At 35.7% G+C, this 14,485-nt stretch overlaps 1 protein-coding gene across 1 annotated transcript; it reads left to right on the plus strand.

Moving 5' to 3' along the window:
* The first annotated feature begins 6,397 nt into the window (after nucleotides 1–6,397).
* Nucleotides 6,398–8,133, plus strand: LOC101895657 (clusterin-associated protein 1 homolog). The gene is made up of 3 exons (XM_005181957.3): nucleotides 6,398–6,550; nucleotides 6,613–7,881; nucleotides 7,943–8,133. Exons 1-3 carry the CDS (start codon nucleotides 6,529–6,531, stop codon nucleotides 8,050–8,052), a joined length of 1,401 nt encoding a protein of 466 aa, XP_005182014.1. The 5' UTR covers nucleotides 6,398–6,528; the 3' UTR covers nucleotides 8,053–8,133.
* The last annotated feature ends 6,352 nt before the right edge of the window (nucleotides 8,134–14,485 follow it).

Here is a 14,485-nt window from a genome sequence, read left to right on the forward strand (position 1 = left end):
GACGGGAATTGTGTATATAGGTCCACGATATCGTATAGCCCCCTTTGCAACTGTACCCCCCATTCGCTATTTGGATAATTTTAGTGATTTTAGTATTTGGGTTATTTCGTATTTAAAGTTCGAGATGGGTACTACAGGAACAATTGTGTATGCAGATCTACATATTCGCATAGCCCCCATATAACGATACTTCCTGATATTCGGTATTTTGATGATTTTAAGAACATTATTCACCGGAATCGTTTGAAATTTCTTATTTGAAGTTCGAAATAGGTACTACAACCTATGGCGGAAAATTGTCTATGTAGGTTCACGTCTTCATATAGCCCACAAAAATGCCTACATTTGGTATTTGATGATATTAGCGGCATTATTCACTGGAATTGCTTCCTGTTTGTTGATATTAGAGACGGGAATTGTTTGAAACTTTCGTATTTAAACTTCGACATGGCTACTACAGCCTATGACAAAAAATTGTATATGCAGGACCACGTCTTCGTAAAACCCCCCATATAACGGATTTCCTTTAAGCGGTATTTTTCGACGTTTTTTTTTTTTTTGGAATTTTTTCAAGTTCCTTCCCAATTGTGGAGGGTATTCAAAATTCAGGGCGGCTGAAATTAGCTGTTTTTCACATGTTTAGAAAGGATTTTTTAAATATGAAAATCATTGTCAAAATAAAATTTCTTTGCCTTGAGAAAAATTTGTAAATCCTCGCTTATTGTTCCGATGGTCCTTGAGAAAAAATGTTTAGAAAATCCACGTTTCGTGGTCCGATGGTCCTTGAGAAAAAATGTTTAGAAAATCCACGTTTCGTGGTCCGATGGTCCTTGAGAAAAAATGTTTAGAAAATCCACGTTTCGTGGTCCGATGGTCCTTGAGAAAAAATGTTTAGAAAATCCACGTTTCGTGGTCCGATGGTCCTTGAGAAAAAATGTTTAGAAAATCCACGTTTCGTGGTCCGATGGTCCCTGAGAAAAAATGTTTAGAAAATCCACGTTTCGTGGTCCGATGGTCCTTGAGAAAAAATTAAAAAAAAATTCCACGTTTCTTGATCCAATGGTCCTTGAGAAAAAATGTTTGAAAAATCCACGTTTCTTGGTCCGATGGTCCTTGAGAAAAAATGTTTGAAAAATCCACGTTTCTTGGTCCGATGGTCCTTGAGAAAAAATGTTTAAAAAATCCACGTTTCTTGGTCCGATGGTCCTTGAGAAAAAATGTTTAAAAAATCCACGTTTCTTGGTCCGATGGTCCTTGAGAAAAAATGTTTAAAAAATCCACGTTTCTTGGTCCGATGGTCCTTGAGAAAAAATGTTAAAAAAATCCACGTTTCTTGGTCCGATGGTCCTTGAGAAAAAATGTTTAAAAAATCCACGTTTCTTGGTCCGATGGTCCTTGAGAAAAAATGTTTGAAAAATCCACGTTTCTTGGTCCGATGGTCCTTGAGAAAAAATGTTTGAAAAATCCACGTTTTTTGGTCCGATGGTCCTTGAGAAAAAATGTTTAAAAAATCCACGTTTCTTGGTCCGATGGTCCTTGAGAAAAAATGTTTAAAAAATCCACGTTTCTTGGTCCGATATTCCTTGAGAAAAAATGTTTAAAAAATCCAAGTTTTTTGGTCCGATGGTCGTTGAGAAAAAATGTTTGAAAAATCCACGTTTCTTGGTCCGATGGTCCTTGACAATTTTTTTTTTAGAAATCCACGTTTCTTGGTCCGATGGTCGTTGAGAAAAAATGTTTGAAAAATCCACGTTTCTTGGTCCGATGGTCCTTGAGAAAAAATGTTTAAAAAATCCACGTTTCTTGGTCCGATGGTCCTTGAGAAAAAATGTTTAAAAAATCCACGTTTATTGGTCCGATGGTCGTTAAGAAATATAATCTGCTGGATTTCCATGTAAGTAAAGGCTATGTCATAGATCCCTGCCCAGATGTCACCCTTAGGTTTTTGAGAATATTTGCCCAGTATTTACGCATTCCGACGTGTTGTTAGGTATTCAAAAAATTTCACACGAAAGTTGTAGTCCATTTTACACAAAAGTCAATGGTCATCCAAAATGCTAGACTTCTTCCCTGTCCTTAACCCTCTCCGCATGCACAATTCTGAACGAATAAAACCAAAAGTTTTAATTTTGACCCTAACTGAATTCTTATTTCGCCGGAAATGAAAATATTTGCGCTTTAGTGGAAATTTTCGTATTTTGTGACATAAAAGTAAAAGTTTACTTTACCCGCTAAATATGTTCCGATGACCAAATTGGTATATTTCTGTCCAGGTCTAAACTCTAACTCCATGCAGAATTCCGCGTCGATTAGGTTATAATTGTGACCTATAGAGGAAGAGAAAAATAAGGAAAATTGTATGTTTTTGGTCGATTTCAACCCCTAAATATTTTGCGATCATCTCCAAAAACAGTAGATTTATATACTGACCCTAAACTCACCTCCATTTTTAATTTCGTGAGGATCGGACCATAATTGCGACCTGTGGAGTGATTACAAATTAACATGGACAGACAGACGGGCATACGTAGCTAGATCGACTCAGATCGGCGAGATAAGAAGATCTATATATAGATATAAATATAGATATAGAAGATATAAATATAGTTTCCTATGTCGGAAACCATTATTACGAGGTGTTACATAATTTCTGGTCAATCGAACTTATAATACCCCCTAATTATATAAATACAATTCTGAAAGTATAGCTACAAATAGAAGACAAGCGTAACGGTGTTTAACAACGAAATGTTGGAAAGAATAAACAAATTAAATTCCTCCAGTACATTGAAGATCTGTTATGCAAGAATGCATTTTTTTCTCCTTACAAAATCTCCATAGCGCTATGAAAACCTTAATAACCAACAGTAGCGTATAAATTTCTATTCAAAATTATGTAAAAATATTTGCACTTTTCATTTCATTGAACTTGCAGTGATGTGGAAATAACAATTTATTTTAATTCATTCAACATTCGCTGATGATTATACTAATTAATCCATTTAGAAATGAATCGCATAAATAAAAAGGCTTGAAAAAATCATATAATTTTCAATTATTAACCAATTCAAAAACAGATTCAAAAAAATGAAAGAGAATTTTGAATTATTTCCCCCCAACACCTCCTTGTAATAAATCTTTAGTTCATTTTTAGGTTTATTATTTCAAAAAAGAAACTACATTCCGTCAGCTATTAGTGAAAATGACATTAATCATTATCAGATTGCAGTTGCATTGCATCTCTCACCCTCCCCACTCCTATGAATGTGTCTCCCCCAACACATCAAAGTATTCCCATGTAATCCGCACCCCACCAGCCTTAAGTGCCTTCCATAGCTGTTCAAATGGCAAAAGCAATGATGAATAATTAATTAATCCATTATGCAATAATTTTCAACAGAGATGTTGTTTGTGTTGTTGTTGTCTTTTTTGTGTTTCGTGTAACAATAAATACTTGCATAATCGTGCACTTTTTGCATAAATAATTTATAAGTTCAAACTCCCCAGTGTCGAGGAGATTAGAAATCATTTGAGTTGACTATTGTTTAACGTTCATTTTTTATAACTTAGTGATTTATTTCTTGTAACGAAATATTCCATTCAATTAATTAACTATTAAATATGCTTTTTGAAGGGTGTGAGGGAGCTGGGAGTGTTGTAAGTAGAATAAAGTTGGATTTTATCAATTAATATTTATAAAGTCAATGACAATGCAGGTGGTTTGTTTTAATCCATACATACTCAAAGCGGATAGACCACTAATTGGTTAATACAGAAGACAGGACGTTCTTGAAAGAGTATAAAGTATAAAAAACCATAAAAAATACTTTTTGCATGAAGTCCAGGAAATCTTAAATATATCCTCCTTAAAAAAATACTATTAAAAGATATATGATTTTTTCAGAGAGCATTAGTAGAAATTCTCATGACACCAGCACCTAAGGCTGGATTCTTGTTCTATGAAAATATGAAATGAAAAGTATTTCCTTTATAAAATTTTTCATTTGACATTTCTTTCCTTTATAAAAATTTTAATTTCATAGAACAAAAATTGAGGCTCCGGTCTCCCAAAAAATGTCAGCAATTCCAAATTAAGCTTTTTTGTACCTACAATAATCTATGGTTTATCCAATTGAGATTATTTTATTTTAATTAGGTTATGACACAAAAAAAGGCGAACAAAAAATTTTAAGAAGGTAAGGGGATGGAAAATAAAAGTTAAAAAAAAATTAAAATTATAAATTGCAGATGTTTGTTTTCCTGAGATGATAAAATTTTCAATCTTTTCGAACTTGGGGAAAAATTAAAAAAAATATGGCGCCCAACGTAAAACCACAATTGCTCAAATAATAAGTTTGTTTTTTTTTCTTTTTGACCGGGGGAACTTTTCCTATATATACAGGGTGAAATGAAAAAACTGCAACCAACTTCAGACTACTGTCATTTCAAAGCCACTCGTCCGACAGCTGTTAAAATAATTCCAGTGACAGCTCATTATATGGTTTACAGGCGTACAAAAGCATTTTGTTGGGAATTTTCCAGAAAAAAAGTTATTCGCTATGGAATTCAAGCGTGATAGTGTGATTTCTTTATATTTGGCTGGAGAACCACAAGTGACTATCGCTGGAGCATTCCAGCATTTAAATGTGAATAAAACTTTTGCGTCTCGTACGATCGCTTGTTACCGTGATACTGGTAGCGTAGCCCGACGTCAAGGAAATGTACGAAAAAAAAACAGCAACATCAGCAGAATTGGTTTGAAAAGTAAAGAAGCGAATTGATCAAAATCCCCCTTCACAGTGGCTGAAAAATGGCTCGTGAGCGCAACATATCGCAATATTCGGCAATTCGGCAGATATTGAAAAACGAGCTCGGGGTATAGCCATTGAAATTCCAAAAAGTATAAGAACTTACACCGCGACTGAAAGAAAATAGACTCAAAAGAGCTAAAGAGTTGCTTCGCTTGGCTGAAAGTGGTAAACTGCCGAATTTGGTTTTCTCCGATGAGAAAACATTCATTGTCCAGCAGTTTGTAAACAAACAAAATTATCGTGTTAATTTACTAAAGAGCTCAGCTGAAAATCTGCATCTTCGGTTGGCCACCAGAACTCAAGCGCCGGCCATGGTGATAGTGTGGGCCGCCATAACTGCCGATAGTTGTTCTCCGCTTGTATTAATCGACCGTGGCATCAGAATAAATGCCGTATATTCCGATTATTGCAAAAATATTCTGAAGGGTGTATTAAAGCCTTGGGCACACAAACATTTTGGCCGCATACCTTCGACAATCCAACAGGACTCAGCACCATCGCACTCAGAACGCGCCACCCAAGAATGGTTACAAAATGAGGTTCCTCGATTCATTTTCAGCGCAAAATGGCCACCAAAATCTCCGGATATCAATCCGTTGGACCATTGTATCTTGAGTATTTTGGAAAGCAAGGTTTGCACTAAAAAATACCAAAATATCGATTACCTCAAGCAAGCGCTTCGCCGGGAATGGGCCAAAATACCGTAGAGCAACATTCGGGCAGCGTTTGATTGTTTGATTGACCGCTTGAAGTGCTAAAGGTGACCAATTCGAACAAATCGAAACTTATTATAAAATTTGATGCTATTTCCGATTTTTTTTTTTTTTTGCTTTCATTCAAAAAAATTTTAAAAAAAAATTAAAAATTATGGCACTTGACTTTGTTGCAGTTTTTTATCTCACCCTGTAAATACTAAATTCTTTAATAGAATATTTCGACTTTTTAAGCATTAAAAGACCCAAAAGGCTCTCTAGGGTTAAAGTTTTCGACCAAAAAAAATTCGTGTTGCTATCAATAATATTACCCATGACACCATATCCCTAAAATACAAGGATTCCAAGATTCCTTGGATCTTAATTCGAAAATTTAAAAAAATAATCAAGAGAGATAAGTTTGGCTTTGCGATGTAAACTTTCAAAACGCAGACAAATGTGTCTTCAATTTTTTTTGCTCTGCTTTCATAATTTGCAAGATTTTCCGAGCTCAAATAAGAGGTATGAGAACCTTCGTCTAATTTTTGGGAGATTTTTGTAAAACCTTGTTCATCGAACCTCCCCCAAACCAATTATTCCTACACAATCCAACACGTGTTTCAGGGAAGTTAAATTTTCCCAACACAAAAAACATTTTTACGACCTAAATCGACAGGCCGTGAAGTACTTAAACATGTTTGATATCGAACGGTAACATTTACACAACTCACAACATTCTAAGCTCTCTCTCTAATAAACCCACCCCTCCCACCCCTCCTTGTCGAGCTAACAAAGTGCCACCAGTTGCTCCAGACATGCCACCAACCCTCTAAACCGATTACAATGCGGTGCTCAGGACAACGGTGGTTGCCTGGTAACCGGTAGCAACCAAGGGTGGTGTACAAAGGCACAAGAAAGGAATTGCTGGACAATCGAAGAAATGAAACGCAAAGGTCTTATTTGCTTAGAACGTATTCGAGAGACGTGGTCAATTTAAGGAAAGCAAATCACAAAAATACTTGAAAATGTCCTTTAAGGAGGTTAGGGGTGAGTGAGAGTATTTTAAAATTGCAATTTTTGGTTAATAATAAAAATTGCGCTCCCCCTAGATTTGGCTGAGCATTTGAAATTGTTGGGCTATCCCCAGACGTTTCCCCTGCAGGCCCTTTCCTCAAATTTCGGCTGTTTGGCCTCCTTTTATGTTGTGGCTGATGTTCTGCAGTGGCTTGCAGGGCTCTTGGAACCTGGAGCCATTCTACCTGGAGGTATTACCAACCAAGATGATCGAGTTCTGTTGATACGCTCCGCCACGGAGTTCTTTGTTACCAAATCTGCCATCAAATTGAATCCTCGCAAGCTATATGCTGCCTCAGCTGTGACAGCTGGAGAATTACAAAAAATCACCCGTTTACTGATAACCCCAGCGTCCAATGAGGATGGCGATGAAGAGGAGGATAATTATCGTAGCCTTAATCAAGTGGATATTGGGGATAAAATTGAAGATTTACGTCGTGCCAGAGAACTCTCCTCGGATTTAACTCAACGAGGAGCGGTGCTCTATGAACTACTGCAGAAAGAGATGAATAACAAAGAGGCTCGTTTGGCCCAGGCCAATAGGCCCATGGAGCTGGCTTCGGTGGAGAGAACTTTGAAGAATGCCGTAGCCTCTGCCCAGGTTAAGTTGCAAGCGAACAGAGCTCAATTGGAAAATGCCCGAGTGGAGCTGAATGCCCTGCACTCAAAGTTGCAAAGGAAAAAGGCCGAGTTGGAAAGAACCAAGCAGCGTTTGGAGGCTTTGCAGAAAATTCGCCCGGCTCACATGCAGGAATTCGAGGAATATGAAAAGGAACTGAAGAACCTTTTCCAGCAGTACTTTCTGCGCCTGCACATACGCGATGCCTTGCGAGCCCAATTTGAGGCCCGTACCAAACGCTCCTCGCCCATTTCATCGCCGCTGTTGCAAAAGGCCAATGAAAATTCAATGCCTTTCATACCGGAAGGCCTGCTGGCCGATGATGATGAAGATTTGGATGATGATGAGCCACGTTTAGAGGGCAACTCTGGCTTGGAAAATGACATACCAGATGAGATGCAGAGAAATGCAAAAACTTCAACGGCATCCAATAAAAGACCTGGCACCGCCACATCACGTATGCGTCCCACAACTGGTCGTGGGCGTAAGGGTACGGCCCTCATGAATGCCGCCGCTGCTGCCAGAAATGATAACTCAGCCGAATCAGCGAGTCAAGATGTTGAAAATGATAGTTCCTTTGGTAGTTCGGATAGCGACTTTGATATGGCCGAACTTTTGGGCATTAGCACAAATGCTGCCGGTGGAGCGGTTGTGGGTAACAATGATGACCTTGGAGATGATGATTGTATGTTGGCGATGGAATGGAAAATATCTTTTATTTATTTGCTTTCTTTTTCACTTTTCAGTTGATTTGAACTCCATGGACAGTATTAGCATTTCGAAAATCACCGGAGAGTTGCAAGTCCGTCCCAAGACTGCTGTCAAACCGGAAACCCACAGTGATGAAGATTTTTAAATGAGACTAGAGAAAATTCAATTTATCATCAGTAATTATATATTTTGAGACATTGCCTTTTTAATAAACAGGATATTTGAAATCCTTTAAATACCCTAAAGAGATCCCTGTGTGATGATATGGAGAAATTACAAAATTTTGATTGTATCTCCTTTAAAACATTAGAAAATCAAAGGACAAGTAAAAAAGGCACTTTAGTTCGGTCGGGCCAAACTTTTAATACCCTCCACCATTTGGAAGAAACTGGAAAAATTAAAAAAAAAATCTACGAATAATTCGGGCTAAATTAAACCTCAAATAATAAAATTCCGGTCTCCATAATCATCAAAATACCGAATAAAGAGAGGTACCGTTATATGTGAACTGTATAAAGACGTAGACGTGGAAGACGTAGACAATTTTTCGTCATAGGTTCAAATACTTCAAATACGAAATTTAAAAAAAATCCGAGGAAAAATCTGGCTAAATTCTTAATCTTAACAAAATAATGAATCTTGGTAGGTCAAAATATTTGGGACCTATACGAAGACACGGACCTGCATAAGTAATTTTTTTCATAGGCTGTAGTACCCATTAATATCTTCAAATACGAAATTTGAGACAATTCCGGTAAAAAATGTCGCTAAATTGGAAAGTACCGTTGTATGGGGCTATATGAAAACATTGGCCGACATGGCTCATTTACGAACTTAACCTACCTAGGGGCAAAATACACATGTGTGGAAAATTTTAGTCTTCTATCTCAATTTGTTCAAAAGATAGCGTGATTACAACAGGCAGACAGGCTGATGGATAGAAATACACACAGACAGACATACAGACAGACATCCCTAAAGCGTCTTAGAATTTCACCCTGATTCATAAAATATATACTTGTAGGGTCCATCATGAATATTTCGAGGAGTTAGAGGGTATAATAATACTAAAACGTGAAAACTGCTTGAAATCGGGCTTAATCCTTACAGTCCGTATATAAGGGTCAACCCCGATTTCAAGCAGTTTTCACATTTTAGTATTATTATACCCTCTAACTCCTCGAAATATTCATGAAAGACACCCGAAAGTGGACCAGTATGATCCATTTTTGAACCAACGATTCTTTCCACACCACAAGTTCTTAAGATTCGAATGAGAAATTCATCTGCGATTTTTTCAAGCTCTAACTTCCAAATATTAATACCAAACTAAAATCAAATGCGAAAAAGATACGTTAGGTATTATAGTTTGAACTAATAAAAATGCCGATATTGTTTTGTTAAGTACGTACGTGTTGGCAGTATTAAGTAAACTTAATGTTTTCAAAAGCTTACCAAAAGCTTTTCATAACAAAGCTATGGGTTCAATGCCAAACTACTGACTACTTTCAATTAAATGTAGATGGCATCCAAAAACAAAATGGACTTAGTAAAAAATTAAGAACCTAGTTCATGCATCACTTTTTTTCCTTTACTTTACTTTAAATCTCAAAAACATGCAGTAATGATGCTTCAAATAGGTATTACTTTCATTTAGTTCCTCCCCTGATCCTCTTCTGATTCATTAAGTGCCTCCACTCAATACTAAATTGAGTAACATTAAGTACTTTTCGTACAATTATTGTACACATTTCCAAAAACACATCCGTATCTCAATCCCAGATACCAACAGAGACCTCAATATCCAATTTCGGGACTCCAACTCTAACCCTTCACACAATACTTAATTTAGTACTTTTTGTGCAATTATAGTACCGATTTTCAAAACCACCTCCATATCTCAATCGCAGATACCTACAGAAAACTCAATATCAAATTCACACAAATAGGAGGCATTTCCAAAGCAACACGGAATTTCAAACACAGATACCACCAGGAATACAAATATTAAATTTTAGAATTGTATCCTTCACCCAATACCAAATATAGTACCATTTAGTACTTATCGTACAATTATAGTACACATTTCCGAAACTACCTCCATATGTCGTAGCTACACATAAACATCGGTCTTAATACCAAATTTCAGATTTCAAACACTATCTGTTCAACAAATACCAAATATAGAACTATTTAGAACTTTTTGCCAAGAACAATACCAAGCGGTACCATTTTAAAAGTTTAATGAAATTTTACAACTTTTTGTAACCTTAAGGTTCGAATTTCCAAAAAAAAAACTTTTTTTATATATAACCTACCTTCTATTAGTGACTCTCATTCCAAATTTGAGCATTCTAGATCGTGCCCTTTTTCCAATAGAAAGTGAAATTTTGACCATTAGTGGCCGAGGGAAGAACAAGTTAAAAAGTAGTAAGGCCGAACTTTGAATACCCTCCACCATTTGAAACGAATTTGAAAATTTTCAAAAAATATAATCTGTTAAAAATTCTGTTAAAGTTTTAAAAATACCGAATATAGCCGTTATATTGGGGTCTACATGGGCATTGTTTGTCATAAGCCGTTACCATATTCGAATTCGAAACTTGAAATAAACGTTGAATAATGTAGCTAAAATCATTAAAATACCGTATATAGGGAGGTATCGTTATATCGGAGCTATACGAAGACCTGGACCTGCAAAGACAATTTTCTGTCATAGGCTGTAGAATCTATTACGATCTTCAAATACGACATCTCAAACAATTTCGGTGAGTATTGCACCTAAAATCGTCAAAATACCGAATATAGGGAGGTACTGATATATGGGGCCTAAACGAAGACCTGGACCTGCATAGACAATTTTCTGTCACAGACTGTAGATCCCATTAGATATTCAAAAAACGTAATTTGAAACAATTCCGGTAAACAATGACGATAAAATCATCAAAATACCGAATATTGAGAGGTACCGTTATATGGGGGCTATACGAAGACGTGGACCTGCACAGTAAATTTTCTGTCTTAGGCTGAAGTATCCCTTTCGAACTTCAAATACCAAATTTGAAACAATTCCGGTGAATAATGTCGCTAAAATCATCAAAATACCGAATATCGGGAGGTGCCGTTATATGGGAGTTATACGAAGACGTGGACCTACGTGGCCCATTTACGAACTTAACCTGCCTACTAGAAAAATAAACATGTGCAAAATTTTAGCCTTCTATCTCTATTCGTGCGATAGCGTGATTACAACAGACAGACGGACAGACAGATAGATAGACAGACAGATCAAGAATATATATACTTTGTTGGGTCTGACATGAGTATTTCGAGGAGTTACAAACGGAATGACAAAGTTAATATACCCTCCATAGTATGGTGGAGGGTATAAAAAGAATGGGTCAATATTTTCCATTTTCGCACCTGACATAAATCTGATTTAAATGTTCCAAATTTGGATTTTCTCGACTTCTACATTCCTTTCATTTGAGACATATTTTGATCTTAAAATGTTAAACTTTAGTGTAAAAAGTGAGCCCATCTTTTTGTCGTTGTAATATTGAGAAATAAAAATTTTAGAGAGAAACTGAGAATCATTTCATGTCCTAAGAGAGCTACGTATTTTGGAACCCAAATCTATTATTTTTTACGTTCTTTGCGTTTTTATACCCTCCACCATAGTATGAAAGATATATTAAGTTCGTCATTCCATTTGTCATTCCACCTTGAAATATACATTTTAGACCCCACCAAAGTATATATATTCTTGAACAGCATAAAATTCTATGAAATATCCGTCTACAGCCGGTGACGGAAAATTGGCTATGCAGGTCCGCGTCTTTGTATAGCCTCCTTATAACGATACCTCTCTATATCCGGTATTTTGATGCTTTTAGTGACATTATTCACCAGAATTTTTTCAAATTTACTACAGCCTATGACAAAATATTGCTTATGCAGCACACGTCTTTGTATAGCTTTCGGCGATTTTTTTTAACTTTTAAGTTCCTTCCGAATAATGGAGGGTATAAAAAGTTGGGCCTGGCCGAACTTCGCTGCTTTTTCTACTTGTTAATTTGAACTTTTGTGGAGAGTACCAGTAGAAATGGCCCAATATTGCTCACTCAGTTGCAAATTAATACTAGAAGGAGTGGTTCAAACTAAAAGTGCATATTCTTTTGTTAACTAAACAAAACATCCATTAAATTACAATATACTAATAGCCTCAATTATTAAAACAATTATAATTTTTTTTTAAACTAGAGGTGGGGATCTTTTTATCACCATTTCTTTTACCCATTTGTCTCTAGATGTATTGCCTTCCCATATCAACTTAAGTTTAAATTTCGTAATTGTATGGTAACCATATTCAAAATGTCACAATCACCTGCAAAACGTAATATCTGACACTGTCAATTAACATCACAAAGTGGCAACCTTAACATTTTTGAAGTTATACTGACAACGTGTCCTGTACATGCGCAAATCCACTGCAAAAACACTTTGTATTTGTTGCCAAGAGAATGGAAATGAAACAAAATAGACACATTTCCTGTTCAAGGTTTTACAGTTAACTTAATAAAAACAGAAATTATAATAACAATGAGGACGATTAAAACAGCAGAGTATTTTCTCTCTTCTCGTTCACTTATTCCATAGGACTTCAAAAATAAAAACATTCCTCTGTTACTAAAAAGTGTTCAATGGGAAAGTCTTTATCTATCTTCTACATTCTAATACCAGTTGCTAGGCCGTAACTTTTTTGTAGTTTTTCTCTCTCTTTTTTTTTTGTGGGTATCTGTCAGATGTCAATTTGCGATACAAAACAATAAACGACGACATCAAATTGATAACATGTGACAATAATAATAGTGACAGTTTGACGTGAACTTGCCATATTTTAGGCTGGTTATGATGAATAATTTTCAATTATCTCTCAGTAGTTGATAATTAATGGAGTAGTTGGTAATTGAATGTTTTGAAATTTAAAATTTCGAGTATTTCAAAAAAAGCCTGAAGGAATTTTCAGATCAGAATTTCTAACAGAATTTCAAAAAAATCTATATTTTTGTATGAAAACTTTTTAAGTAAATTTTAATAAATATTTAATAAATATTTAAATTTGAAAATGTGCACTACCATTGTTCGAAAATAAGTAAATGGTACTAATTGTTGTACTGTATGAAGGGATAGAGCTGGAATCCTCAATTTTGAATTTTGAAATCTGAAATTTGGTATTAGTGTCGCTGTTCATGTGTACCCGGGACATATGAATGTGATTTCACAAAATGTGTACTATAACTGTACGAAAAGTAGTAAATAGTACTATATTTGTATTGAATGAGATAAAATTCTAAAATTTAATATTTAGATTATTGGTGGTATCTGTGTTTGAGATTTAGTGGTGATTTAGAAATCCGTCCCACATTTGTACGAAAAGTACTAAATGGGACTAAATTTGCTAGAGGGTGAAGGGATAGAGCTGGTATCCTCAAATCTGATATTGAGGTCTCTGTTGATATCTGGAATTGAGATATGGTGGTGATTTTGGAATCATCAAATTCGATATTGAGTTACCTATTGGTATCTGGGATTGGGATTTTTGGAAACGTGTACTATATTTGTACGAAAATACCTAATAGTACTAAATTTATTTCCTGTGCGTATCAGAGGTCACTTTTTATTTCTAGGGTTTACAAATGAAGACTTAGAAGTAGTTTTGGGCAAAAAAAATGGATGTGGGTCAATTATGCAATTGTTTTACCAATATCCTCCTCTGTAAAATGAAAGATTTTAAAGACTTTTTGGTGGAAAAGATATGGATTTCCTTATTATTCTTTTCGAAAAAGGACAAACTCGAATAATAATTAAATCCTGGAAAGTCTGAAAATTTAGTAGGAAGTAGTACGAAGTTTTGATTAAAAAAAATCTCAAACTGAACAAATTGTGAATTTTGAGTATTAAAAAGCAGTAAGTTCGCCCGGGCCGATTTTTCACAACGCCCCAACATTTTGAAGGAACTTGAAAAATTGCAAAAAAAAAAAGTTCGTCAAAAAGTACCGCTCAAAGGAAAACCGCTATATCGCTCATATCATCAAAATACTGAATAAATGGAGGTGCCTTTATATGTGGGCTATTTGAAGAAGCAAACGTACATAGACAATTTTCCGTAGACATTTGAAGCTTCAACTACGAAATTTTAAATAATTCGGGTGGATAGTGTTCCTAAAATCACCAAAAATATGGTGGCTATACGAAGAACTGAGCCTGCATATGAAATTTTTGGCCATGGGCTGTAGTACCCATTACGAAATTTTAAACAATTCCGCAATATATGGCCCATACGAAGGCGCGGACATGTTTACACAATTTTCTGTCACAGGCTGTAGTACCCATTACGAACTTCAAATACGAAATTTGAAATAATTCCGGTAGAAAATATTGCTAAAATCATCAAAATACTGAATGGTGGGAGGTACCGGGGAATATACGATATCGTGGACCTATTTAGACAATTCTCACCCAGGGGGTAAAGTACTCATAAGGAACTCCTTGTGTGGATTTTCAGAGAATTCCAT

This window comes from Musca domestica, unplaced genomic scaffold (assembly GCF_030504385.1).
Source record: "Musca domestica strain aabys unplaced genomic scaffold, Musca_domestica.polishedcontigs.V.1.1 2, whole genome shotgun sequence".
NCBI classification, from domain to species: domain Eukaryota; kingdom Metazoa; phylum Arthropoda; class Insecta; order Diptera; family Muscidae; genus Musca; species Musca domestica.

Bases quoted from the DNA above. Each gene is read 5' to 3' on its own strand.
- LOC101895657 (XM_005181957.3), top strand. From the start codon at position 6,529: ATGTCCTTTAAGGAGGTTAGGG. The intron at 6,551-6,612 runs GTGAGTGAGAGT...CGCTCCCCCTAG, and splicing joins GTCCTTTAAGGAGGTTAGGG to ATTTGGCTGAGCATTTGAAA. The intron at 7,882-7,942 runs GTATGTTGGCGA...TTCACTTTTCAG, and splicing joins TGACCTTGGAGATGATGATT to TTGATTTGAACTCCATGGAC.